The following is a 26999-nucleotide window of genomic DNA, read 5'->3' on the forward strand; positions in this document are numbered from 1 at the left end:
ATATTTTATAGTTATTTTATCAATTTGAAATATGAATAATTTTTTAATTTTTGAATTAAAAAACTATTTTTTATTATTGAAAAGTAAAATTTCTTTTTATTTTTCATTGAATGTTACTTGTTGAAAACAATTTTCTTTTTCCCTTTCAAATTTCTAGGAAAACCCCAATTTGGATTAATTTTTATTCCCTACAGATGATATCGCACGTAGACCCAAAACATGGAATTGTAATTTTTTTTTCCTTGAATGAATAATTATAGGTGACGCCACTTGATTCTCCATGAATTATAGGAAAAAAAAAAGCGTATTTAAATCCCACAAATGCTTCTATTTCTAGTTCAGTCAACCAGATTCACTTGAAAATTTTTCAGCTTTTAAATGGTTCTACCCTTAAAATGAGAAAAAAGATAACGGCTTTCTCAAAATTTTGATATGATACACAACTTTCTCTTTATTTTATTACAAAATGATGAGAAAAAAGGAAAGGGAAAATGCCCATCACCGGATCATTGTAGTGATGGTAAAGCTCGCTGTGATGACTGGGTACCTATAAAGAATTTGCTATACCGTGCAAATATACAATAGCCATAATTTCATCTGCATGCCGATTCATAATTGATATGTTAAGGCTTTAATTTTCAGCTTTGTTAACTTGTCAACTGTTCGATTCGATGCTTGCCGGCTGCAATTGGACAAAGTTACCTGCATCCTCAGTCATGTTTCTTGATTCAGGTTTGGCATCTTTGACAGATACAGAGATGGGATCCTCGCTAGCTTTTGATAGTTCTGTAGTGTCTTTGTTTTCATCTAATCTTCGGGGTTCACCTTCACCACCATTAACAAGCTCATGCTTTTCCATGCTCACCATGCCATTGGCTATTGCATAATTAATTGATGTAGAGTTCTGCAGGAGAGCCTGTTTGTGCCAATGTCAGATGTCAACTATATCAGAATTATAAATATAAAAATTGGAAGGAACTTGCTAAAAAGGAGTTGCTTGTATGCAAAACAGCAAGATTGAATTGCAAGAAACGAAACATTATATTCACCTCTCCTCCTGCAGTAGTGACAGGCATGTCTACATGATCAACAGTAGGTTCTGGTGGGTTAGCTGCAGTTCTGTGTTCTGTCAAATCTTTGGATCCTGAGTTGCCATTAGCATCTTGCGTAAATTCCCTTGGAGGTTTTTCCGATTCCTATTTCATGTCATGAAAGGCATGCATATTAGTTTTTCCTTTATAAATAACTGATTTTTTTTCTTTAAATAACTAATTTATTTTCTTTGATACATATGCAATAGCTCAAGCACATGGCATAAGCTGAATGGCAAATAAAAAAAATAAGTGATAAACTGTGATTAAATGATGGGATGACGTTAGCTTAATTGCAAATAGGTAATACTAATACCTCTTCTTGTACTGTAAATTTAGGAACATTTTCCTCAGGTGGTTTTGACAACTCTATAGCAGATTCATTACTAATTGGTGTCCTTGATTCACCATTTATGTTTTTCATAAATTTTAGATCATCCTTGGGTTCCCCATCATCAAGCACAGGTTTATTTATATTGAACATCTCTCTGGCTTTATCAGTTGACTTCTTCAGAGTATTAGACGTTTCCTGTTAACAACAGGAGCAAACACATGTTCTGTCATCTTATTTACATAAGTTTTTTTTTTTTTTTGAGGGAAAGAATTTATGTTATCTAAGTTCAACAGAAAAGGGATAATTGTGCATATGTGGGTGTCTACAAAGAGAGGGATAGAGCATATTGCACATAACAGGGATTTATTAGTGTTAGCAATACAAGAAAGGGGATTATGCAGGATGCATGTGAAAGGGAAATGTACTTGACTTAGCATAACTATATTTTCCTGGTTTGGCTTAATCTTCTAAAGTATCAAGCTTAATGATTTATTAAATCTCGCAAGTTGTCAAGTACTATAGAACAACTGACCTCAGATTTTTCGTACTTGCTGTCAATAGATGGATGATGTGTTACATGATGTACATTTTGAGGTGCAGTGAGAGCTAAATTTTCAAGTACTTGCTCATCCAGCAACTTGTTTCTTACTATCCTCTCCTCCATATCAGATTCTGAAACTGCTATGTGCATCTGTTGATTGAGATTTGACGGTGATTGATCTAATAGGATCCTTTCTGGTAAAACAGACTTTGGAGATGAAGATGAACTTGAAACATTAGAAATTTGTTCCACAGTCATTTCTGGCTGTTTTCCTGATGTAGAGGGATCATTAGAACTCCGGTCTACCCCAGAAACTTGAACTTCTGTGGTAATTTTCTCCTCTTTACCATCTTGAGATGGTATCGAGCTGTCTTTAGCTTCATTAGAATTCTTATCTTCTGCAGTTGGCATTATTGACTCAATGATGGGTTGATTAGCTGGAGGCATATCAGAATTGCTTTCAGTATACTTGTCCATTTCTGATGTACTTTCCTCATCTCGTTTTGCCAAGTCCACTAAAACTTCTTGCTCAATGTATTTTTCAATTCTATCCCTATCTTCACTTGATTTCATGTCTATCATAGAAACATTTATTTGGACTACAGGATCATCTACATAGTAAGGAATGTTAACTTTCTTTGCAGGCATCCCGATAGAATTTGATGACTTGCTCTCAATATGGTTGCTAGATTCTAAATTACTTCCCTCGTCTGGTTTTGAAAGGTGCTTAACGTCCTGCTCGATGGATTTTTCAACTGCACCACTATTCATGTGAACTACTGGATCATCCATAGTACAAACAAAGTTCAACTCCTTTGCAGACTGCTCAGGAGTATTCAATGAATTTCTCTCAGACTGCTTGCTAGATTCTGAATTAATTTCTTCATCCGGTTTTGGAATATCTCTGACTTCTGATGTGATGGATTTTTCAGCTTCACCTTCACTGTCTTCAACTGATTTTGGGGCTCCCGAATCATCAAATGCATGCATTGGAACATCCAAATTATAACTAATGTTCAACTCCTCCGCAGACTTCTTGGGAGGACTTAATGATGCCTGTTTAATAGCCAAAAGTTGCATTACTAAGTTAATTTTCTTTCTTCCGAGAGATGAGCATCAGCACATAGAAACAATTCATTTTTAATATCAGAAGATGGAAAATATTTTTTTAATTCACTAAAATTATATCTTTGCTTTAAGGATGATTAGTAAAATATTTTAGTCTCTCGAAGCTTAAATTTTAAGTTGATCTAACTTCATTTAGCAACCATAAATATACAATAGCATTAAAAGTTGCTTACCTGTGACCTATGCAAATACCCTTCATGTGGTTTGTAAGTTCCTTCAGTTGATTTTTCTGGTGGAACGGCGTGTAATGCATTAGGAGGCCTATGTTCCCCTACTTCTTCAACTACCTGTTCTACGTCATTGAATATCATATGATCAGAATTAATTGAATGAATTTGACCCTCTTGAGGCATTTCAATTCTTGAAGCTGATGTAGTTGGATCCTGAGGTTCCCTATGGAAACCTGAAAAGCCTCCTGCAATATCCTCCCCAATTACCTCATTCACTTCTCTAATTGCCATTTCATGTGCATGAGGCGAGGGTCCCCACATTTCTTCACTGCCAGAAGTAATTTCCTTCTCTATGTCTCCATCATAAGTCAAGGAATCTCCATTACTAGATGAAGCAGATTCATCTCCTGTCAATGGAGGTGAACCAATTTCTGAGACCTCCACTTGCATGTCAGAAGCTATGGAATCGGTATGGGTATGCCAAGGCCCATTATTTGTGTAAAGTAAATGGTTTTCTAATCTTGATCTGTCAATTGTAAATGGGCTGACTTCAGAAGAGAATTCATTTACAGTTCTGGCCTTGGGAATTGGACAGGGAGCTGAATTTGGTGGACTGTTCACCACCTCAGGAAATCTAAAAACAGGTGGTAGAACTTCAAGTTTGTTTGGTTTGGTGATCTGTCTTTTGTCTTCTGGTAAAGATGATGAGCTTGACTTATCTTTGTTGTGATTTATGGCATTTGTCCTCATTTTAGTTTTGCTTTCTGTCCCTAAGCTTGAATGCATGCCATGAGTGTTCTCTATTCTTTTACCTTCTATTCCCATCCTATAGTGATCTAATTCTCCATCCTTATCTGATTGGTTTCTAACCGGGTTGGAAGATTCGCCTTCTTCTTCTTCTGTTACTAGATCAGTAACACTTACAGTACGGTGCAAGGTTCCTCCATTTTGGGATAATAAATTATCTACTGGCCTGTCATGATTTTCTTTATCTGCAAAATGTTTATTGATTCAGCCAAGTAGCAGAACTTGCTGTTTTCTTTTTCTTTATGAGATGAAGAATATAAGGCATTCAAAAAAAGGGGAAGAAAAAGAAAAAGGTTGCCTTACCCTGCTGCCTTCTTAACCTGGTGTTTCCTGCAATGTCATACTCATTGTGCTTCCCTTCCAGTGGAAAAAAAGGTCCCAAAGTGAAGCTTTCATGCCTGCAGAAAAGCATCTCTCTCTGGTGCGCTGCCATGAATTCTCGCTGGAAACTGTCTGCCATGAGATTGGGTTTTTCTTCAAATGGATCATATGGAAGGTCGAATGGATTCCGAGTTGGCAACAAGACAGAAGGGGCTGAACCAGGAACTTGTTCATCTGGGTTATTGGGAACATCAAAAGGATTGCCTCTTGCAACTAAAACTGGAACGACTGGAATTGGACTACCACTGTTCACATTAAGAAGAATTTTCTCTGTTTGCATTTTGAATGACTTTCTTTCTCTGCGTCTCGCAATTAGGCTTTCTAGCCTCTTGTTTCTTTCTAGCTCCGTTATCCCAAGATCCATAACATTCTTTTGATCATTTTCAGTCCATTCCACAGCCTTACCCCTGCCTCCTTTTGTCCCTTCTTCTTCATCGTCCTCTTCAGAACTTGAGTTTTCCAACTCTGCCTTACCACCACCATCACATTTTGCAGCCTTCTCTTCCAAGCCATCCAAGGATGTAAGATTAGGCTTTGATGCTTTACCTAATGCTCCAATATTTTCACCAATGAAGACACTGCGTGAGACACCCTTTCCATGATCCTTTTCTGTGATTTCTCTTGGTTTTACTTCATTCAGGACAGCTCTACCAATGGAATCATCTTTAGGAATTGTTGAGGAAACCTTGTTCTTCTCCTCCATAAGTGCTTGTGATTCCAATTCTTTGTATTTCTCTTTAACATTTCTATGTGATAGTGCTTGAGATTGTACAGAAGACTTGTCATTTCTACCGAAAACAAGATCAGCTGTTTGAGGCTCGGATTTTGTAGATGTAAATGCATGATCCTTATTCTCATCCTTCACATCATTTTGGGTCTTCGAATGTTGCGAATGAAGATAAACTCGGATAAAGACAGCCGTGCAGGCAAGAAATGGGGAAGAGTAAAGCAAGAAAAGGACAACTTTAGGAAGAAACAAGTACAGAACAAACAAGAAAAACACTACACTTGAAACAAAAGGATGGTTCTGTACAAATCCGCAGCATATGTTCACGGAAAGCTTAACAATTCTCCCCGCAAGAATTTGAATGTCCTTTGCATCAATACTCATTTTTATTTCTTTGAACAATCTATAAACAACTGAGGAGATTTAAATTCAACAACACATGTAATTCACAAAACTGCTGCCAAGACTAACATGAAGATATCATAATAGCTACCCCACATTAGAAAACAAAATTGAGAGAGATTTTTGTTAAAATACTGACTGGAGAAAGGATGACCAACCAAAAAATCTATGATTGTTCTCGATAGTATTGGATTTGAGGTTTCATTTTTAGTAATTATTTCTGTTCGTCTGAGAGCTGTGCGAGATCCCCTTATTTAGGACTTGAAATTTCTATTTTTGAGAACAGAACAAAATAGCAAACAGGTATCTGGGTGGTTGTTATTGCAGTAAAATAAGTGGACTTAAGGTGGAAAAATAAATAAATATCATGACAAGTTCATCACATTTATATGAGATGGCTAAATTTAAATATAAAATTTATTTTTATGGAAATATTTATATTATTATATTTAAATTATACATATATGTATAGAGAGAGAGAAAAAGTTAATTGCAATTTAATTTTGAATTTCTAACTCTAATTTTATAGTTATAAAGAAGAGATAGAAGGAGTAAAGAGCCAGCCATAAGCCACCTTCTGCAATTATCAGCAGTGGGGTTCCAGCGATACGCCGTTGACTGGTGACACTGACCAGTAAACAGACCTTTTTCGGTCAACTGCAAGCCCGTCTGCCATGAATAACAATAACCGCATGCTTTCTGGGAAATACTAATATCGTTTTGCTTAAACGACACAGCGACAGTCCTATTGAATACACAAAATAACAACTTATCAAGGCTTTTAAGCCGATCATTAAATCGATAAATATAAAAGCCTTGATAAATTTACAATGGTATATTATTGAATGATCCACTTTTACAATGGCATCAAGGCTTTTACCATTTATTATTAAATTTAAATTAATTATATGTTGTAAAATTAATAATTTCTTAAAAAATAACAATAATAATGTATTAATGTAATTAATAATTTAAGATATTTTATAAATAATTATTAACATGAATATTATTAAATTTTATTATTTAACATTTTAAAAATATTTAATTTTTAATTAAAATTTTAAATAATAATAATTTAAATAAAAATTTTCAAAATTATTTATGATAATAAAAAATAAATTTTGATAAATTAAATTTTATAAAACAATAAATAAATTTTTATGTTTTATAATATAAAAGACTATCAAATAAAAAATAATAACTCAATAAATTAGGTTAACACATTGGTAAAATAAATTATTGTTACAATTAATTATTCAAGTTATAAATTTACAAAATAAATTTTATTTTTATTTTTTATAATTATCACATATTAATAATTATTAATTATATCAATCTCAATTTCCAATGAAAAAAAAAATTTAATTGAACTGATAACTAATCATCATGTAAAATAAGAGTGACATTGAAATCGAGTTGAAATCTTAACTAAGACGAATAATTTTTTTTTTTTCTGATCAAGAAAAAAAGAAAATCCATAGAATTAGCTATCTGATCCCAGGGCCCATGGATTAGTCGAGAAGGTTAAAAAAGAAATGGAATGGAAATTGGAAGGAACTGGCAATATAAAACTATAATATAATAATAAGATTATTTTAATCTCTCGGAGCCACAAACAGAGCCCAATAAAAATCCAAGCGTGTGTGTGGTACTCTCCCAGTCTCCCTCCAAACTTGTGGAGATTCTCGCGTGATGCGCGGATCAAAATCATCCCCCGATTACATCTATCTTATTGACACGTGTCCTCTTTAAACAGCAGAACACAGCCTCAAACATGCGCATGATTGCACCCAATTCTTCCTACAACGATAGACCGAGGACTTACCAACTGCGAATCCCAAAACGGAAAGCCAATGGTCGAGACTAGACTGTATCATATCAGCCCCCTTTCTTTCAATCCGGCGGCGGATAATCCACGGCGATCGTCCCCTTCACGGCGTCTCTGTTCTTTCGCAGAGAATAAAATATAAATAAGCGTAACATTTGATTTTTTGTTTCTTGGTTATATAGGGTTTTGTGAAAGAGATCATGTCATCGATGATTGAAACTCGAAGGCCAATAACGCACACGAAATTTCAACCTAATTCCACCTCTAATCTTCCTTATTCCCATGGCTTATGCTTCTTCCGTTGCCGGTCTAGGGTTTTTCTCCATCATTGTTCGCATCGTTTTATTCCTAATCCGACGTCGTTCCATCCGGTAGTTTCTTCCAAACCACTACTGCAAGGAGGCGGAGGAGGGTCCAGTGTTTGGGGAGGAAGTTTTTTACGGAACAAGAAGATTAGAGAGTATAGAATTTTAGCTAATTGTGAAGATAGTGATTCCACAGCAAGTTCCAGCGAGAAAAGGAGTGAAAGCGAAGGCCAGAAGGTGAGTAATAACCCGCCGAATTCGGGGCCAAAGCAGAGGAGAGAGAAGCAAGGGAAGAGTCAATGGTGGTGGTCGAAGAAACAGGGCTGGAAATGGCAACCCTTGATTCAGGCGCAAGAAATCGGTGTTTTGCTTTTGCAATTAGGGATTGTTATGTTCGTCATGCGATTGCTCCGGCCTGGGATCCCTTTACCCGGGTCGGAGCCGAGGCAACAGACGACTTTTATTAGCGTGCCGTACAGTGAGTTTTTGAGCAAGATTAATAGTAATCAAGTGCAGAAAGTGGAGGTTGATGGGGTGCATGTCATGTTCAAATTGAAAAATGAGGGGATTAGTAATTATGAGAATAGCGAAGTGGTCAATAGTAAGTTTCAGGAGTCGGAGTCTTTGTTGAGGAGTGTGACGCCCACTACTAAGAGGATTGTGTATACAACTACTAGACCGAGTGATATCAAGACTCCCTATGAGAAAATGCTCGAGAATCAGGTGGAATTTGGATCCCCTGATAAGAGGTCCGGCGGATTCTTGAACTCTGCTTTGGTGAGTTTTGCTGTGGTGTATTTTTATGATTTCAAGAAGCTGAAGTGCCAGTAACTAGTAAATTCAGCATCTTTATTTTCTTTAGCTGATTTGATTATAACCATGGGAAGATGATGTTTGTGCTGAAACTATAAGGTTTACATGGGTTAGACAGTAATCAGGCATGTGGTTAATTACTCCTAGTTTTGGCTAGTAACTGAACATTTGAGTTAAATGGACTACCAACGTGATCAAGAGCAGCAGTAGTTTTGTATGAAGGATATTGAATTTCAACATAGGGTACTTTGTTTGCCTAGGAGGTACTACTTATATCAAGTAATTCCTAAATGACTGGATACTGATCATTGATTGATCATAACATTGGAAATTTTACTGTAACGAGATCATCCTATTGGCAAGCTACTTAGGGAGTGGACAGCCCTTCGGCGATTTCTGTCATTGATGGTTTTGACTTGTTGGCGTGATCTGCCAGTTTTTCGTTTCATGATTTTTACTTTGCTTCAACATCTATCTCTCATGTCCACACTTACATGGACAATCATTTATTTGACTTTGTTTTAGGGTTAAAAAAGCACATAACAATATAATGAATGAATTTGTTTGTGCACCTCTCATGTTTTAAACAGTTGGAAGGAATAAATAGAAGTTAACATTTTGAAATCATGTCCACTATCCAGAGTTTGTTCCTCAAACGAAGTTTCTCATCTATGACCATCTGTTCTGTGCAGATTGCTTTGTTCTATGTGGCTGTGCTTGCGGGTGTTCTTCACCGGTTCCCTGTTAGCTTTTCACAGGTGCAAATTATTCTGCCTTCTGCTTTACCTTGAAGTTAATTCAATTAAGTAATGTAAATTTCTGAGTTATACATGCCCGTTGTGCAGCATCCAGCTGGCCAAATTAGGAACCGCAAGTCTGGGGGTACTGGAGGTTCTAAAGTGTCTGAGCAAGCAGAAACAATCACTTTTGCCGATGTTGCTGGTGTTGATGAGGCTAAAGAAGAGCTGGAAGAGATTGTGGTATGGTAGTGTTAGCTCCATTTGTCACTTGTAGTAGTGAGTTGTGTCCTTTAGGATGTCCCAAATCTTTCCTACTAATTAGGAAATGGTCTTTTTTTAGTATTTTTTTTATATGATGTTTGCTACTTCCCAGGAATTTCTCAGGAATCCAGACAGATATATAAGACTTGGTGCTCGCCCTCCTCGAGGTGTTCTCTTGGTAAGAATTCAGCTAAAATTTCATTGTCTTGAACCCCTTTTTCTGGGAATTTCTGAGGGTCTGCTGTTAATATTTTGACAACTATGAGATATTAATAGCCTGAAGTCTCCATCCTTAAGATGCTAAACAGTAAACATTTACATTTTCCATTCATAATAGCTTTATTCGTTTGCCTAGATTTGTACAATGATTGTGGTTTTGCCATCTGCTACAAGACATACTTTTGCATATATCAATTGCTTGTATTCTACCGTGTGTTGATTCTATTGAAAGATTACGTAATGTTTTACTAGCTTCTGATGGATGTATATAAGGGGAAATTATTGCATCTGAGTATCATGTTACCTATTGTACAGGTGGGTCTTCCTGGGACTGGTAAAACTCTTCTTGCAAAGGCTGTTGCTGGAGAAGCAGAAGTGCCATTTATTAGTTGTTCTGCAAGTGAATTTGTAGAATTATATGTTGGCATGGGCGCCTCCCGTGTGAGAGATCTCTTTGCTCGGGCAAAGAAGGAAGCACCATCAATAATATTTATCGATGAGGTAAGATATCAGGAATGGTTATTGAGTTGGATAACCTTGTTTACTGCTAGGACTTCTGAATACCAATCATATATTTTCTTTTATACAGATAGATGCTGTGGCAAAAAGTCGTGATGGAAAATTTCGCATTGTCAGCAATGATGAACGGGAGCAAACTTTGAATCAATTGCTCACTGTAAGCTCCCTAGTTCTGTATTTTTTTTTTTTTAAATTACCAAATGTCTTAGCTCAGTCCATATGGAAGCTAAAATGTTTGAAAATAATTTCAGGAAATGGATGGATTTGATAGCAACTCTGCTGTGATTGTTCTTGGTGCAACAAATAGATCAGACGTCTTAGATCCTGCACTTCGTCGACCAGGAAGATTTGACCGTGTGGTTATGGTTTGCATTTTAGCTTATTCACATTTTGGATTTTCAAGATTTGACACATAAGTTGTATAGATTTCTCAGAAATTTGTCTTATTTGGTCTACAGGTGGAAACACCTGATAGGAATGGAAGAGAAGCCATTTTAAAAGTGCATGCTTCGAAGAAAGAACTCCCTCTTGGAGAGGATGTTGACCTTAGTGACATTGCATCTATGACCACTGGTTTTACTGGGTAATTTGCCTCCTGTTTAAGTGATTTCAATCGCCTATTTTTAGCTCACGCATCAGGGGTGACTTTTTCCACTTTTATATCATGCAGGGCTGATCTTGCAAATCTGGTAAATGAGGCTGCTTTATTGGCTGGAAGGAAAAACAAAGTAGTAGTGGAGAAAATTGATTTCATTCATGCAGTGGAGCGGTCAATAGCGGTACCTCTCTCTCTCTCTCTCTCTCTCTCTCTCTCTCTCTCTCTACAGTGTGTGTTTATGGCATAGGAGATGGGAATTGCTTTTCTCCTCCCATCTTGCGTTCATTATTTTTTTTTGGCCGTATTTTTTGTTCTTCTCGTTTGATCAGTAATTTAAAACTTGAAGCATTGGCCAGTAATCATTCAATAATATAAAATGGGGCCTGGGGCTTAGTCAACTAAACAATTAATGGTCCCAAGTGACCCTGAAAACATAGTTATTAAACTCAGCCTGAACCTTGACCCGATTGGGGAATTGAGTCGATTGGTCACTGGTTCAATCAATAGATCATAAAAAAAATAATTAAATATTTCACCTATTAATATACAAAAATTTAATTGGTATATTTTAATTTTCTAAAATCAAATTTTCAACATTCAGTAAATAATATTTTTATATATATATCTTAGTAGTGTTTTTTAAATTTTGTATAAAAATGGTCTTTATAAAATTTATTAAGTAAATTATTAAATAATACTAAAAAATTGAATAAAATATATTTATTTTCACAAATTATTTAAACATTTTATTGAGATTTAAATTTTAAAATTTTGTATAATATAAGAATAGTCAGTTAATTTTATTTATTATAAAAATAAAAAAATCTTAATATATTTTATACATGATATATAAAAAAATATTTAAGGAAATTATGTAATAAAATAAAACAAAAGATATGCAACTTTTAAGTTAGCTCAATTGATTGTGACATTACAATTGTTTCAAGAAGTCATTGGTTCAAATCTCTTCCTTGTTGGCACTCCAACTGAAATAAAGCTTAAGACTTGTTCTTTTTGCAAGCCCCTTCTATTCATCAGTTAGGTTGTGATGTTAACTCCTGCTGTTATCATCAAGATTGTTCCATATTGTTGATTCCTTGGTATTTGCTTCTTTTGAATATATCATTTTATCTTATGATCTCAAATCTTTTGCTCACATTCTTCCATATGTTTATGCCACATTCTTGTTCTTTGGTTTTAGTGTACTTGTCTTTTTTGTTTTTAAATTGAGTATACTCTTGTTGCTCTCTCAGTTTTGATGACCCTAGGCAGTAAGATACCAAAGATCTTTTCCTTTCCTCCTATGAAATGGTAGAGTTTTGAGGGAGAAAATTGCATTTCTCTACATTCAAAGACTCTTGGCTCCTGTCTGGCAATTTTGTTCTTCTAGTCAGTCTTTTTGTGTTTTAATTTAGTGCAACCTTGTTGCTCTTTCAACTTTGATGACCCTAGGGTTAGGCAGCAACATGCTAAAGATCTTTTCCTTCCCTTCCATAAAATGGAAGAGTTTTGAGGGAGAAAATTCAATTCTCTGCATTCAAAGACACTTGGCTTTTGTCTGGCAATTTTGGTGTGCTAATCATTTGATGCATAGACAAGCTATGATAGACTCGAAATTTGTTACCCTCTGTAAGATTCATCTTTTTGTTCTTGGTTGTCTTGTATAGGAGACATCCTTTGTTCTTGTGAACCCTTCATAGTTCATACATTGGTTGTCATTGCTTTGGTGGTGTTGAGTTGAATTTTAGTGTTTTCCTACTCAGTATATAGGTATTACTTTTTAAGATTTCAGTTGCAGTGAAAAAAAGAGTAAATTTTAAAAATGCAAGGAGTGTACTGAACCTCTTTCTTTTTTTTTTTTGGTAGGGCATAGAGAAAAAGACTGCCAAGTTGCAAGGAAATGAGAAGGCTGTGGTTGCACGTCATGAAGTTGGTCATGCAGTAGTAGGTACTGCTGTTGCTAACATCCTTCCTAGACAACCACGTGTTGAGGTAAAATCATGGAAACAGTTTTTATTTATTTTGCCACCCTCAGTTTTTCTTTCTGTTAGTGCCTTGGAATTAAATTCAAGAATAGTGAAGCCCCTTCCATTGAGGATATGATATGCCAAATGACAGGCCCATGCTTGCTTGTTTTGTATGTGCCTAAGGGGATGACTTGAGCCCCCCAAAAATTATATAATACCTTACTGTCTCAATGGATGGAGCATGCATGGCGTGTTATTGGGATGTTATAAAAGTTTAGTTGGTATGAATGCTTTATGTTGATGTTGCAAACTAGCATTGTCAACAATATATTGGATTCCAATAAGTTGGTTTTCTTTCTCTATTTTTCTACATATGAAAAACAGACACATTTAGAACTGCTTTGATGTTAATAATGAGAATAACGAATTACTTTTTAGGAAGTGATATACAGAATTTTGAAAGGCCCTATTACATGGTGTACCAGACAAGGAATTTAATTTTCCATTTATGATTCACTGCATGATGTTTATCTAAAATAATAATTACTTCTGTTCATGTCATTAGAAGTTAAGCATATTGCCAAGATCAGGAGGGGCATTAGGCTTTACTTATACACCTCCAACAAATGAGGACAGATATTTGCTCTTCATTGATGAGTTACGTGGTCGTTTGGTTACTCTTCTTGGAGGACGAGCAGCAGAAGAAGTTGTGTATTCAGGTCGTGTCTCAACAGGTGCACTGGATGATATTCGACGAGCTACTGACATGGCATATAAGGCAGTAGCAGAATATGGTCTTAATCAGACGATAGGTCCCATTTCTCTAGCAACGCTTTCTGGAGGTGGGATGGATGAGTCTGGAGTTGCTCCATGGGGAAGGGATCAGGTCCTATGTTATTCAAAGTTTATTTTTCTTTCTTTCCACACAATTTGCTTAATGACTGACCCAAAACTGAATATAACAGGGCCATCTTGTTGATCTTGTTCAAAGAGAGGTAAAAGTATTGTTGCAATCTGCCCTAGATGTAGCACTCTCTGTAATTCGTGCTAATCCTACTGTTTTGGAAGGTCTTGGTGCCCATCTAGAAGGTAATTTTTGGCTTTTAGCTGTTTTAAACTTTTAATATCTTGGTACATTGTACATTATCAAATCGGTGCTTGTTCAAATTGCTATTCTTGAATTGTTGCTTCCTTTCAAGTATTTTATCTGTGCCAATTTCATTAACAAGGATTTTATTAATTGTGGTTGGTGCTGGACTTTTATGGCGTATTATTTTCTCAATGTTATATGGATGGTAGCATGGTTGTAATTGTTTGATATCTTCTCCTTGTTTATTTGCCTTTCAAGCGTCCCCAACTCTTTTCCAGTAAGCAAATAAACTCACAGAGGTGACGAAGGTTTTATATCCCCATATTATTAATATTTTTTTATTGAGGAATTGGCTTAAATTTGTTGTCATTGTTGCTAACTGCAATTTGCATCCTGTAATAATATCCATTATTTATTTATTGGCCCAGAAAAAGAGAAAGTAGAAGGTGAGGAGCTGCAAGAGTGGTTAAAATTGGTGGTTGCTCCAAAAGAGCTTTCAATCTTTGTTAGAGGCAAGAAAGAGTCACTTCTCCCACAGCAGGCTGGCTTCTAGCAATGTTTGCACATTCGGCCCTTCAGTATTGAGCAAAATACAAAGTTTATAGCTCTTCATACCAGCAAAACCTTGTGATTGGCTTGACCTCTCCCTTACAGCATTGTATACTTAGTTGAGGTAAATTTTGGTTCATTTTGATATTAACAGCCTAAAAATACACAGTTGAGGAAATCTGAAGATTTATTTCTTCCAGATCCTTCTCGATCCCCTTGCCATCTTAATGGCACCTTTGATTCCTGCAGGTTGGTCCTTGAAATTGTTCTATATTGGCTGTAGAGTTGGTACAGGTTTTGGTTGTTTGTAATTGTTACTGTTATTCAGTTGTATATATGATTATTCAATGAAATGTATCAAATATTTCAGATATGTAAAGCTTTTATGCGAACATTGTGCAAATTGTCATAGGAATGTTACAATTTATGTCTATATTGATTCTTGCATCAAAATGTTGGGTGGGTGTTGGGGTGAGGCTCAATGTTTAGGACCACTGGGTAATGAGGATGGGAATAATCTTGAAATGATAGTAACTGGTTGATTTGCCAGATTTCTGCAGTCCTTTTCCTAGGGACCCAACAAGACCGGTTTGTGCATGTTTTGCATTTAGGGCTGGAGCCTGGGTGAGATGAAGAAAGAATCTGATCCATGGACCAGCCAAGGCAAGAATGTGCAAACATTGATTGGCAGCGAATGATTGCTTACTGGATAACCAAAATGAAGAGGAAGTTACTTAAAAAAAAAAAATTAAAGATTGACTTTAGAAGAAAAATGCAATTCCAGTTCTGATGGTGAGTCGATTGAATTAGGAAATTCTTAAAGAAGGAAGCCCCACGTTACATTGAGAAACTCTGATGTTTTCGTATAAAGGTAGTGAAATATGGATTTTGCAAGGATGAATCAGCGATTATGAAAAGTGTTTGATGATTTGACATTGATATTTTTGTTAGGAGACTAAAATATCAACGTTGCTTTCTGAAACGACAGCGTCTTTGTTGTCCATAGCGATGGGGAATCCAATGAGGGCTAAGAAGCAATTCAAGTATGGTCTTCTATCTAAAAACGTATGGTGATGGTATGAACAGTCAAGGAGGAAACAGGCAGGCCGTTTCTTATCAGTTGGACGTATAACCTAGAGGAGTGCAGACGCTGGAGCAATAACTTTATCCTTATTAGGCTGCGCAACCAAATGGCGATTTCTTTTTCTCCTCTCTTTTCCGTCAAATGCCCGCTACTTATATAGAGCTTACAACCGAGTTTTACTTTGCAAAGAATTGTTGGGATAATTAACAAATATATATATATATATGCTTGATTTAAATTAATGTTTAAAATTATGTATTTTTTGAACGCACAGATTTGAAATCTTGATAATTTTGATCTAAATCCTTGCATAATTTTCTCCGTTTAATTTGGTAAATTTGATTATACAGTATAAAGTGAGTTTTAATGAGTTTTAATCTTGATGTATAGGAGTTTTAATTCAGAAGTGTGATGAGAATTTTTTGTTAAAACTCAATTTCAAAGATATGATATATAAATGATAATTAAGGAGTTCAATCAAAATTTCTAAATTTTCCAACTTGACTGTATTGTTTGTGCTCTTTCTAATTATCCCAAAATGGTTATAGTCGATACTGGATCAATCTGCGAAATGATCTAACGGTCCTCCATTGTCGGGTATACCCCGTGATGTGCACTTGAGCGAAACCAGCACCGTTCAAGATTTTTACAAATATATCTGAGTTATTACCTGAGCAAGCACTCGGTTGTTAGTGCCTTTTAGGCGTTTGAGTGACTACAGAGCTGCAGCTGCACCTCCTATAGATAAAACCAAAGCCAATGCAACGCTCGTGACCTCGCTTATCTTGGGAGGTGTTCAGCTGTGCACTTTTTATCTCCTCTCTCTCATTTCTCGAGAGATAACGACTTCGTTTGCAATTCCAGATTCTTATTTCTTTTTTGACGAAATGGCATCGGTGCAAGCTACTAGTTTGGCCTCAGCTGCGTGCAAAAATGGAAGCCAAAAGTTTCCGAGCAGTTCCTTCTTGCCTGGGTTTGATGTGGTGGTTGGCCGTGGGTTTCTTAAGAAGGAAATATTGCCTCGTTCTTTGGCCGCATCTGGTCCTAAGGCTACCTTAACCTTTGATCCTCCAACAGCCAATTCAGATAAAGCTAAGCAGAGGAAGCATACTGTTGATCCTTCTTCTCCTGATTTCCTTCCTCTTCCCTCCTTCGAACAATGTTTTCCAAAGAGCACCAAAGAATACAGGTTTCTTTCTCCTCCATCTATTCTATCTATATTTCACAAATGATTTGATATGGGATTTTCTGGTGTGATTAATTTACAGGGAAGTTGTTCATGAACAATCTGGTCATGTCCTCAAAGTTCCTTTCAGACGCGTCCACTTGTCTGGGGATGAACCCAGTTTTGATAATTATGATACCAGTGGTCCTCAAAACATTAGTCCCCGTATCGGTATGGAGCTCACTCTTACTTTTACATGATTGAAATGAGTTGAATGCTGATTGTAAAGTTTTTGCAGATGATGCAATTTTTGTTACACTATTCTCCACACATCTGATTGGTTTAATCTAAATAGTGTTTAAGTTGTGCCATCCATACCATTTCCTGCCAATTTGTGACTTTGCAATTTACTGATACATAGAACGCACTAATTTTATAATTTCCTTATAGATGTAGGCTCATTATGGTATAGGCTTATAGCTTCATATTACTGACGCCTTTCTTTTCCTCTCTTGTTTGCTTCAAAAGAGAAAAGATTGGTTGTCGTAAAGTTGCTTAGTTTAGTTATGCTGTACCTGTTTTCCTTAGTGTCTTCTCTTCATAGTTTTTCTAGGCCTTTCTTTTGTTTCTTGGCTATATTTTGTGGCTTAGAATGGTTCGCATCATGACGTTATTTACTGAATTTTATGATTGTGATTGTTTAAACAGGACTTCCTAAACTGCGGAAAGACTGGGTTGATAGGCGTGAGAAGCTAGGTGCACCAAGATACACTCAGATGTACTATGCGAAGCAAGGAATAATAACTGAGGAAATGTTATATTGTGCTGCCCGTGAGAAGCTTGACCCAGAGTTTGTCAGGTCAGAGGTTGCTCGGGGACGGGCAATAATCCCTTCCAACAAGAAGCACCTAGAGTTAGAGCCAATGATAGTTGGAAGAAATTTTTTGGTCAAAGTCAATGCAAATATTGGAAATTCTGCTGTTGCAAGCTCTATCGAGGAAGAAGTTTATAAGGTTCAATGGGCAACCATGTGGGGTGCTGACACTGTCATGGACCTCTCAACAGGTCGCCACATCCATGAGACCCGTGAATGGATCTTACGAAACTCTGCTGTACCAGTTGGAACTGTGCCCATCTATCAAGCACTTGAAAAAGTGAATGGAATTGCTGAAAATCTGAGCTGGGAAGTCTTCAGAGACACGTTGATTGAACAAGCTGAGCAGGGTGTAGATTATTTCACTATCCATGCTGGGGTTCTTCTACGATACATTCCTTTAACTGCAAAACGCATGACAGGAATTGTTTCTCGTGGAGGATCAATTCATGCAAAGTGGTGCTTAGCTTATCACAAGGAGAATTTTGCCTATGAGCACTGGGATGACATACTTGACATCTGTAATCAATATGATGTGGCCCTTTCAATTGGTGATGGGCTGAGACCAGGGTCCATATATGATGCCAATGACACTGCTCAGTTTGCGGAGCTCTTGACTCAAGGGGAACTAACCCGTAGGGCGTGGGAGAAGGATGTGCAGGTATATTTAACCTTTAGCAAACATGGGGAATTGCAAAAGTAATATTTTCATTTTAGCTGATCCTTTTGGTTTTACATTATTCCTTCAATTCCTAGTTTGGCTAAGTTTGCACTTTATAACGTTCTGAATCTAGCATAGAGCTTACTTGTAAATTTCATGATGCCTTTTTCAAAATATAAAACCTTTGCAATCATAGTTGCAAAAATAAACATATGTTGAATGAACATTTGACAACTTTCAACATATTTTTGTCAGTTACAAGTATTCAACATCTCTGATTTATTTGATCTGGAAATTTATTTTACCTATTGTCATACGGGAGTTTAAGTGCTTGCTTCCACTATGTTGGTACAAAAAATTTGGTGTGTTTTCAGGTGATGAATGAAGGACCTGGCCATATTCCTATGCACAAAATCCCTGAAAACATGCAAAAACAGCTAGAGTGGTGCAATGAAGCACCTTTCTACACTCTTGGACCCCTGACAACTGATATTGCTCCTGGATATGATCACATTACCTCTGCCATTGGTGCTGCCAACATTGGGGCTCTTGGCACTGCACTCCTCTGTTATGTCACACCAAAGGAGCATCTTGGGTTGCCAAATAGGGATGATGTGAAGGCGGGGGTTATAGCGTATAAGATATCTGCACATGCAGCTGATTTAGCAAAAGGTCACCCTCATGCTCAAGCCTGGGATGATGCATTAAGCAAGGCTCGATTTGAGTTTAGATGGATGGACCAATTTGCTTTATCCTTGGACCCCATGACTGCAATGTCCTTCCATGATGAAACCCTGCCATCAGAAGGTGCGAAAGTAGCACATTTTTGCTCTATGTGTGGGCCGAAGTTCTGCTCTATGAAGATAACAGAGGATGTGCGGAAGTATGCAGAGGAGCATGGTTATGGTAGTGCAGAGGAAGCTGTGCAGCATGGGATGGCTGTCATGAGTGCTGAGTTCCTGGCTGCTAAGAAAACTGTTAGCGGAGAACAACATGGTGAAGTTGGTGGAGAAATCTACCTGCCAGCAAGTTACATTAAATCCTCTGAGAGGTAAGGATCAAATTCAAATAAACCTAGAAAGGTCTTCCACTAATGGTGGAAAATTCTATAATTGCAAATTTGCAAACTGCGAATGTGACATAAGTACAAGTAAATAATTCTTTAATCATTTCCAATTGCAACTACAACATGCTTGCTTTACCACTTCAATATCTATGTAGCAAGATTAAGCGTAATACGGAACTAACCAGGGGGTTCTGTTTTATGGGAACGTCGTTCTTCTATTGTCACAGTGAATTCCTATGTGCTGTAAAAGATCATAAATGCAGAAAATCACAGCACCAAACTTATTGTGAAGATTGTTTGATGTTAGTTTCTGTTATGCTAATGCTGGAACCATGGAAGTAACCTTCTTAGATTATGGTTTCGTCATATGCTTGATTACAAGTAACCTTGCAATGAGATGTCTTTTGGAATTTTCTTGCAGGGGCATATGAGTGCCAGAATTTGGTTAAAAGTTGTGACCGTGATTTATGGCTGTGTTGTGAAGATAAGGGATATGCTATTTTGCTTTCCAGATGCAGGTAAGTTGATGGTTTAGTGTGTTAGGACCTGGAGACATTATCTCAGTTTGCTTCATGTGTGTTGCATTAATAAAAAGCAATTATGCAATTGCTACATTCTCTTTATGCTTAAGTTCCTTTTTTTCTTTCTATGGCTGTTGTTTTGACGAAAGAAACGCACCAGGGGTGCCTGTATCTGCTTTAATACTGGCCATTTGACCAGACCAGCGGGTCAGGCTGAGAAAGTCCCTTTGAACCTGAACAGGATAATGCCTGCGTAGGGAGTGTGCATTTTCTTTTCCTTCTTTATGTTCTTGCACAGGGAGGCAGCTTCCTATTGCTCGGGTTAGCTGATCCATATGTGCAGAATTGCCATGGAACCCAGGATTATCACTTCAGTGGCTGCAACGTAATCATGGCCAGCAATTTTTGCAATTCTTCAACCAATACTTTAAATGGTAGAGTAAATTTGCCAGTGCTTGTTTGATCAGCCATTTATTGGATTTTGGTCAATCTATGGTAAGATCTTCGAAATAATTAAAATTTCTATTCCACAAAATATGGATTACATCTGATAAGCAATGGAAGACAGTATAATTACAAATTTAAAACTAGCAACCAACCCCCGGCGCCGCGCCGCCCCCCCCCCCCCCCCCCGAGCTGTAATTTCCTTGAATAGCTTGCGAAAATAACTTCCTCCAGCTGCTGACGAAATATATGCTCTTAGCGCTGTACAGACTGAATCGCGTCTTGGTTTAGTGTTATATTATCATTTTTCGTATTTTCTGTTGGGCCATTCCATTTATGACTTGTCATTGCTTTTTTTTTTTTCTCCTAAAGAATAAAATATACTACTGATAAAAATCAGCATACAAACTGTATAATAGAAACTAAGGTAATGAGTTTCAACGAAAACAGCAGGACTATCAAAGTGAAGAGAAGCTTGGCTAAATTATGAGCCACTCTTTTAGGCTGCCTACCAATCCAAGCAACAGAAGCTGCAAACATTTGACCAAGCAAAAAATTACAATCAGCCATAATGGTTCCAAATTCAGATAGGTTTATCTCCTCTTGCACGATAGCTTTGCACAAAATTTGAGTCAAGCCCGATCAAAATGAAGACAGAGTGAAGGGGATCCAGGCCAACACTTCTCGCAAACCAAGAGCCTCTGCATACTCCGGCGTCCTGCAGCCCCTGAACCAACCAGATATGGCAGCAATAAAAACTACTTTATGCTCTGTAATTACAGCACCATATTCTGAACATTTATCTCCATCAAAACAAGCTCCATCTACGTTACACTTGAAATAATCTTCCGGAGGGGGAACCCATTGAGATGACGTTGGGGTTATGTTCTGGAAGTTAGCATGCAGAATTGCAATGTGTAGCAGCACAGTGTAAAACTACAAATGAGACAAACTCTCCAAAAAAATGGGTGGGAGGTAGTTAACTAGTTATCTCAATTCAATAAAAGTGGTCACTGAATCTTCGCTGACTAGTGAACTTGGTATAATGAAATCTTTTGGTTGTGGATTACAGAAACTCTCAAGTTCCATAATTGTTGCTGCTCACATGAAGAATTTATCAGCTAACCGTACTAGCTGTGTGTATTGTACAATACGAATACAGACTATATAGGGCCCCACTGCGAGAAATCCGAGATTGTCAAGGTTTGTTGATCAAACTGCGAGCCCGACTAGGCCTTGAAGAGTAAATCAGGTAGGAACCCAGAGAATAATGGAAAAAAAAAAAATCCGACGGGGGGAATTATGCACTGTTCTGTTGATCTGCCGAGTCTTCGTCTGAGAGTATTTACACTGTTGGAACAGCCATATCGGATAGATATTGCCATACAAACAGTTGACAGAACAGTGCCACCTTAAGTAGTACCAAATCGCATATCACCGCAAAATATGGAGCTCAAAAGCTATATATAGCCTCGGCCACGGGCTGGTTTTGGAGCTGAAGCTGGTGGTTTTAGTCTGTGGAACTTGAGGATCAGAATTAGATTGTCTAACGTTGGTTCTTAATAATTTGGGTTTGATGATTTAAGTTTCGATTTTATTCACGAGACGGTTCAGTTTCAAACTAGTCAAACTTTTTATAATTATAAAAGATAAAAAAAAGGCTATTTATGTGGATGATCCCCAGGCAAATGTCACCATGTTAATAAAAATTAATAGCTAATTCTTACATTGACGCTACACACTCCTTGAAATTTCTGACCTTTTAGAATTTACAGGCAGCTTCCACCGAGTACAATGCTTCCCAGACCCATCTCTATAGACAGGAAATAGTATTATTTCATTATTACCTGCGTTTCGGTTGCCGTAGATTATTTCATGACAACAAAACTTACCAAGATTAGAACTATCAAAACACACAATAGAGTTGTCATAGTCATTAAAGAGCAAATTAATAAGAAGCCGACATTGTAGGTAAAACAATAATGTGATCAGGAAGCAATACAGATGATCTAAATGGATACACTTTCAACAAAAATAATATGCAAATTGATACGACAAACAATACATGGAGAATATAACAAAAACTATCATGCAATATGATTCAATTGCAGTCATCAAACAAAACAACTTTCTGTGTTAGGCACAGCACAGCTTCTCGCCAAGTTTTATGTGAATTGTCACGGATCCTAGGTCAAGGTGGCTAAAAACTCGGTATCATCACTCTGTTACAACAGAATTCTCATTAGCTTCAGTTCCTGTATCACAAATCGGGATTTGAAAAAAAAAAAAAAAAAAGAAATCAGCAAGCTGACAATATCCAAGAAACTAAATAAACCTGAGACATTCATCATATACTTTAACTGACAAAAAATAGCAGGCAAAAGTAACAAATAGAGCAACTTGCTACAAGCACCAATGCAACTAGGATGAACCACGAGAAAACCATGGCTTTCAACAACAGACAAACTAATTAGGGCAATATCAGTATAGATTCCAACAACAAAAGATATTGACATTTATATACCAAAAAATAAATTTCGGTAATAAAAAGAGGGAACAGAAAATGCCTACAAAATAAATCTAACATGTGTATAATCTTTCGTATCTGTATTATATCATATAAATATCCTAATGAATAGCACATACGGTATTACTGGTACTGTGAAAGACCAAAAATTAAAAACTTAACAAATGATCACAAGCACATCTAGCACAAACTCCAACTAAGAAATTGTAATTCGTGTTTGCCAAAACAGCAAATACTAACAATTGTGAACACATGCCAGTTTAATGTATGCATTTATGTCCATCCTCTAATTTAAATCGAGTAAAACTCAATTATCATAGCCCTGAGAGCAAGAAAAACTCCTATATACAGGTGACAATTTTCAACAGCCAAATTTAGGAATTAGAACTTTCAAGTTGCCCAACTCTGTCCTCAATTGCAAGAAGGATCATAAACCACTAAAATTGATACTCTAATCACACAAAAATCAAGCACAAAATTATTCATATGCATGCCATATGATCCTCATGTAATCTATTATAGCTAAGGGATATCAATATCAACAACAGAAAACCGCCCCACAAACTGTAACTCATAGCAATTGAAGCAGGAGAAATCAATAGAAACAGGAACAAAACAATCATGTTCAAACTAAACAAGCAACAGTCCACATCAACTACTAACCTTCACCACCATCTTGTTCTTCTTGCTCGAAATCTCCCTCTTCCTCTTCATCATCCTCACTCTCTACCTCAACATCCACTCCATACCTTCCATTCAAGTAATCTACAGCATCCGGCGTTAGCACCAATTTATCCGAATTCAAAATATCGAACAAATTTAAAGTCCTAGGCGTCAACAGGTTCAAAGTCCCAATATTCCTGCTCGATAGCCCCACATTATCACTCACGTCCATCATCAAAAACATAACTTTCTCTTTCGGGTCCAATCCCCACCGGTTCATAGCCGCAATGAACTCTTTCGTCTTCGGCTTCTCAAATCTCTCACCAAATTCCTCCACACAAACCATATTCTCAGTCGCACTAGCCAATGCTGTAGAAATAGCCAATCGTTTCTCCTTTTTATTAATTTTTATGGACCAATCTCTAGGCTTGGGACCAAAAATGACTCCTCCGCCAGGGCGGAGAGGGGTGCGATTTGATCCACGACGGGCACGACCTGTTTTCTTTTGTTGATAAGGTTTCTTGCCACCACCTCTAACCTCCGCGCGGGTGAGGGTTGAGGCAGTGCCCCGGCGCTTGTTCTGCTGGTCAGTGATGATACCACGATGAACAACGGCACGTGCGGTCTCCGGAGGGGCAGACTTAATGTCTAAGTAGGTTTCTCCAATTTTTTCACCAGCGAAGGAGAGGATTGGGAGGGTCGCCGCTTGGAAGGAGATGGAGAGAGGCTTAAATTGGGAATTGAAGGAATTGGGTTTTGAGAAAGATATGAGTTTGGGAATTTGGAAAAGTGATGAGGAGAAGAAGGAGAGAGAGGGGGGTGGTGGCGTTCTCAGAGATAAGGCCATTATCCTACAGTGAGAGTGTGAGAAAGGCAAGAAGATTTGTTATCCACTGACCATTTTGATATTTTCCTATCCATTGGTGACTTACAGAGTTGAAACGCTTAGCAACCGCAACAACACGGCGCCGTTTCAAACATCTCTGTACCCGGATCGGCCCTACATGACATTATCCAGTTAACCAACTACAAATTCCATTTTTTACTTTGTGCTCATCCTCCACTTCCGGCGCCATTTACCAACCCCCATAGCGCCAACCATGGCTTCCGCGGCCTCGCAGCATCTCAATCTCGAGATCACCGTAATCTCTGCTAAACACCTTAAGAACGTTAATTGGCGAAAGGGCGATCTGAAACCATATGCTACTTTCTATCTGGATAACTCGGACCAGCGGCTCGCTACTCATTCCGATGACTCGGGCTGCACTCGCCCCGTTTGGAACGAGCGATTCACTCTGCCTATTACTCATCCCCAAAGTGATTCAATGCTCACTCTTGAGATCCTTCACTGCAATCTATCTGAAACTCCTAAGCCTCTTGTCGGTACCGTTAAGTTTCCACTGAGTCAGCTTCTCGTCTCGGACGATTCGGACAACTCAGTTCGCACTCTCGAGCTCATTCGTCCCTCTGGCCGTCCACAGGGTAAGGTCCGCTTGAAACTGGCCGTAAAAGAACATTCTTTGCCTCCGCTGATGCAAGATTACCATACTCTCCCTATGTACGGTCATTATTACAATCCCGCTCCTCCACCTCCGTCGGGCCACTACAGTGGTTTCCCTCCCTCTCCGTACCCTTATTCTGATCACTATGGCTACTACTCGTCCTATTATCCTCCGCAACCGCATCTACCCTCTCGGCCGTTGTATAATGGAGCATCCAATTACAACTTGCCAACGGGCCCTTCTGCCCCCGTTTATTTGTCGTCGCCATCGCCTCCGGAATCGTTGCAAAAGACTTCTAATTATTGTGTGCCGAGTGGGCCGTCGGCTCCCTTGGATTATTCATCGACGAATGCGATGATTAGCTGTGGGAGCCAGCTCACCTGCACTGTGGGTGGTTTAAATCAGGGTCAGGAAGAAGAGAGTAACTATGAGAAGGAGAAAGTTACGGGTAGGGAAAGTCACAGTTATAGTGATTATCGCCGTGAGTATTGAAGCAATTGATCGAGAGAAAGGTATATTTGAGTGATTTCCTATAGTCAATGTTTAAAGTTTTGGCTTTGTGTAATAGACTTGTATATGTGTGATTAATTATAAATTTATAACTACCAGATGCTGTTTTGTTCTTTGTATTTCTTTTTTAATGTCGTTTGAGTTGGTGTGTTTATTTCAATTCTTGTTATCATTGAAAGCAGCCTGAATTGGTATTAACTACAGTCTACAGTGTGTTAAGATCACTAGGTGTTTGGTTGGAGATTTTTGTTTTCTTGTCCTTCCACATGGGCTTGTATTAGGTATGTCTTTCTGCCCCATTGGTTGAAAATTTCTAATTTATGGAGTTCTTAATGTCATCTACACTTGTATCTCACTTGCTAAGCAACTCATGCAAAACAAAATAATTGTTTAATCTAATGAGTATCAGATGTTCTATGTCAGCATTCTATCCTTTTTGATTGGCATGCCTTGTTGTCTGTTGGAAGAAGAGTTCACTTGTGCTTATGGATTGTAACTCTTATGTGGTTCTCTCAATAGCTGTCTTTATTGTTGAACTTGTTGGGTAGAAGGCGACACGTATGAGTTATGAGAAAGGATTGACAGTGGTGTATAGTGTTAAGTAGTGAGTGGCAAAGACTTGCTTATGTTGTATCTTTTAGCACAAATATAATATGGTTTTGATATGGGATTATATTAGCTATTCTTCCTCGTGATATTTTTATATTCACACTTCCCCATTATAGGCAGAAGATGGCTGTCATGAATCAGCAGTTGGTGAAACGCTTCATAGTCATCCATCTATTGGTTGGTATGTCTCTGTTGTATTGGAATTGGCTGAAACACAATTTGAACCATCAAATTTCAACTTGTTATAGAATTTCTGGGATACAGATTTTTGTCTTGTGATTGTATTGAACGTTATGCATCTATTTGTAGATGCATGACTGTTATAGATTATTTATTACAATTTTATCAGCTCTACAAGCTGAAGGATGATCACAAATGCGTGTTAAAATGTAAAGTGAGGAGTTGAAGCCAGTGGGGCAAAGACAGGACTCTCAGGGGGGGGTATCAATTGTGAGATTATATAGCATTAGCAGATTTTGCTTATATGAAGTTGGAAATATAGCAATATGATTTTATTGCTGATGGGTAATGGCAGCAGTCTGATATGGGGACTTCAACCTAGGATGGGTAGTTTATAATGCCTGAAATGTTGGCATTCAGAGTGATGATTTGAAATGATAGTGCTAAAGGCACAGTGGTGATTTAGCTCAGATGGGTTACTGAGTGTAGAGTGGTTCAACTAAAATGGTTTGCCTACTACAATTAGGTCGGCATCAGGAATTAGTTTGCACCTCTCAAATTACCGAATATATAGTTGCTCCTAAATTTTGTTATGTGCTCATACTGTAGTATGTACCCTGAAAGGTGGATATGGAGATGAATGATTCAGGCTTATGGTATCATACTGGCGGAGTAATATCATGGTGTAGGTTTTGGATATCTAATATTTGAAATTCAAGCTTC

At 37.5% G+C, this 26999-nt stretch overlaps 5 protein-coding genes across 11 annotated transcripts; 3 read left to right on the forward strand and 2 right to left on the reverse strand.

Moving 5' to 3' along the window:
• Positions 1-417: 417 nt before the first annotated feature.
• Positions 418-5788, reverse strand: LOC110640235 (uncharacterized). The gene is made up of 5 exons (XM_058152127.1): positions 4348-5788; positions 3268-4256; positions 1958-3022; positions 1050-1196; positions 418-916 (listed from the first exon to the last, which is right to left on the reverse strand). The coding sequence occupies exons 1-5, from the start codon at positions 5561-5563 to the stop codon at positions 656-658; spliced, it is 3678 nt and encodes a 1225-aa protein (XP_058008110.1). The 5' UTR covers positions 5564-5788; the 3' UTR covers positions 418-655.
• A 1414-nt stretch (positions 5789-7202) lies between these two features.
• On the forward strand, positions 7203-14843 carry LOC110640250 (ATP-dependent zinc metalloprotease FTSH 9, chloroplastic). The gene is made up of 13 exons (XM_021791484.2): positions 7203-8491; positions 9220-9285; positions 9373-9507; positions 9641-9706; positions 10063-10248; positions 10337-10423; positions 10518-10631; positions 10725-10849; positions 10937-11045; positions 12731-12856; positions 13397-13717; positions 13797-13920; positions 14350-14843. The coding sequence occupies exons 1-13, from the start codon at positions 7610-7612 to the stop codon at positions 14472-14474; spliced, it is 2466 nt and encodes an 821-aa protein (XP_021647176.2). The 5' UTR covers positions 7203-7609; the 3' UTR covers positions 14475-14843.
• A 1254-nt stretch (positions 14844-16097) lies between these two features.
• LOC110640251 (phosphomethylpyrimidine synthase, chloroplastic) lies at positions 16098-20376 on the forward strand. Of its 3 annotated transcripts, XR_002492041.2 has the most exons (6): positions 16112-16743; positions 16823-16950; positions 17428-18254; positions 18629-19305; positions 19742-19838; positions 20002-20376. XR_002492041.2 is itself a non-coding variant. In XM_021791485.2 (5 exons), the coding sequence occupies exons 1-5, from the start codon at positions 16442-16444 to the stop codon at positions 19749-19751; spliced, it is 1944 nt and encodes a 647-aa protein (XP_021647177.2). In that variant the 5' UTR covers positions 16115-16441; the 3' UTR covers positions 19752-19943. The 3 variants fall into 3 exon arrangements, 2 of the variants coding, with proteins under 2 accessions (XP_021647178.2, XP_021647177.2); XM_021791485.2 differs by lacking the exon at positions 20002-20376 and having other exon boundaries at positions 16115-16743; positions 19742-19943; XM_021791486.2 differs by lacking the exons at positions 19742-19838; positions 20002-20376 and having other exon boundaries at positions 16098-16743; positions 18629-19309.
• Positions 20377-22215: 1839 nt separating this feature from the next.
• On the reverse strand, positions 22216-24322 carry LOC110640239 (50S ribosomal protein L4, chloroplastic). Its single transcript, XM_021791472.2, has 2 exons — positions 23476-24322; positions 22216-22540 (listed from the first exon to the last, which is right to left on the reverse strand). Exons 1-2 carry the CDS (start codon positions 24320-24322, stop codon positions 22503-22505), a joined length of 885 nt encoding a protein of 294 aa, XP_021647164.2. The 3' UTR covers positions 22216-22502.
• A 253-nt stretch (positions 24323-24575) lies between these two features.
• LOC110640237 (protein SRC2 homolog) lies at positions 24576-26472 on the forward strand. 5 transcript variants are annotated; one of them, XR_009151261.1, is made up of 3 exons: positions 24576-25489; positions 25670-25768; positions 26213-26472. XR_009151261.1 is itself a non-coding variant. In XM_021791469.2 (2 exons), exon 1 carries the CDS (start codon positions 24576-24578, stop codon positions 25467-25469), a length of 894 nt encoding a protein of 297 aa, XP_021647161.2. In that variant the 3' UTR covers positions 25470-25489; positions 26213-26472. The 5 variants fall into 5 exon arrangements, 3 of the variants coding, with proteins under 3 accessions (XP_021647161.2, XP_021647163.2, XP_021647162.2); XR_009151260.1 differs by having other exon boundaries at positions 25692-25768; XM_021791469.2 differs by lacking the exon at positions 25670-25768.
• The last annotated feature ends 527 nt before the right edge of the window (positions 26473-26999 follow it).

Source organism: Hevea brasiliensis, chromosome 9 (genome assembly GCF_030052815.1).
Source record: "Hevea brasiliensis isolate MT/VB/25A 57/8 chromosome 9, ASM3005281v1, whole genome shotgun sequence".
Classification (NCBI taxonomy): domain Eukaryota; kingdom Viridiplantae; phylum Streptophyta; class Magnoliopsida; order Malpighiales; family Euphorbiaceae; genus Hevea; species Hevea brasiliensis.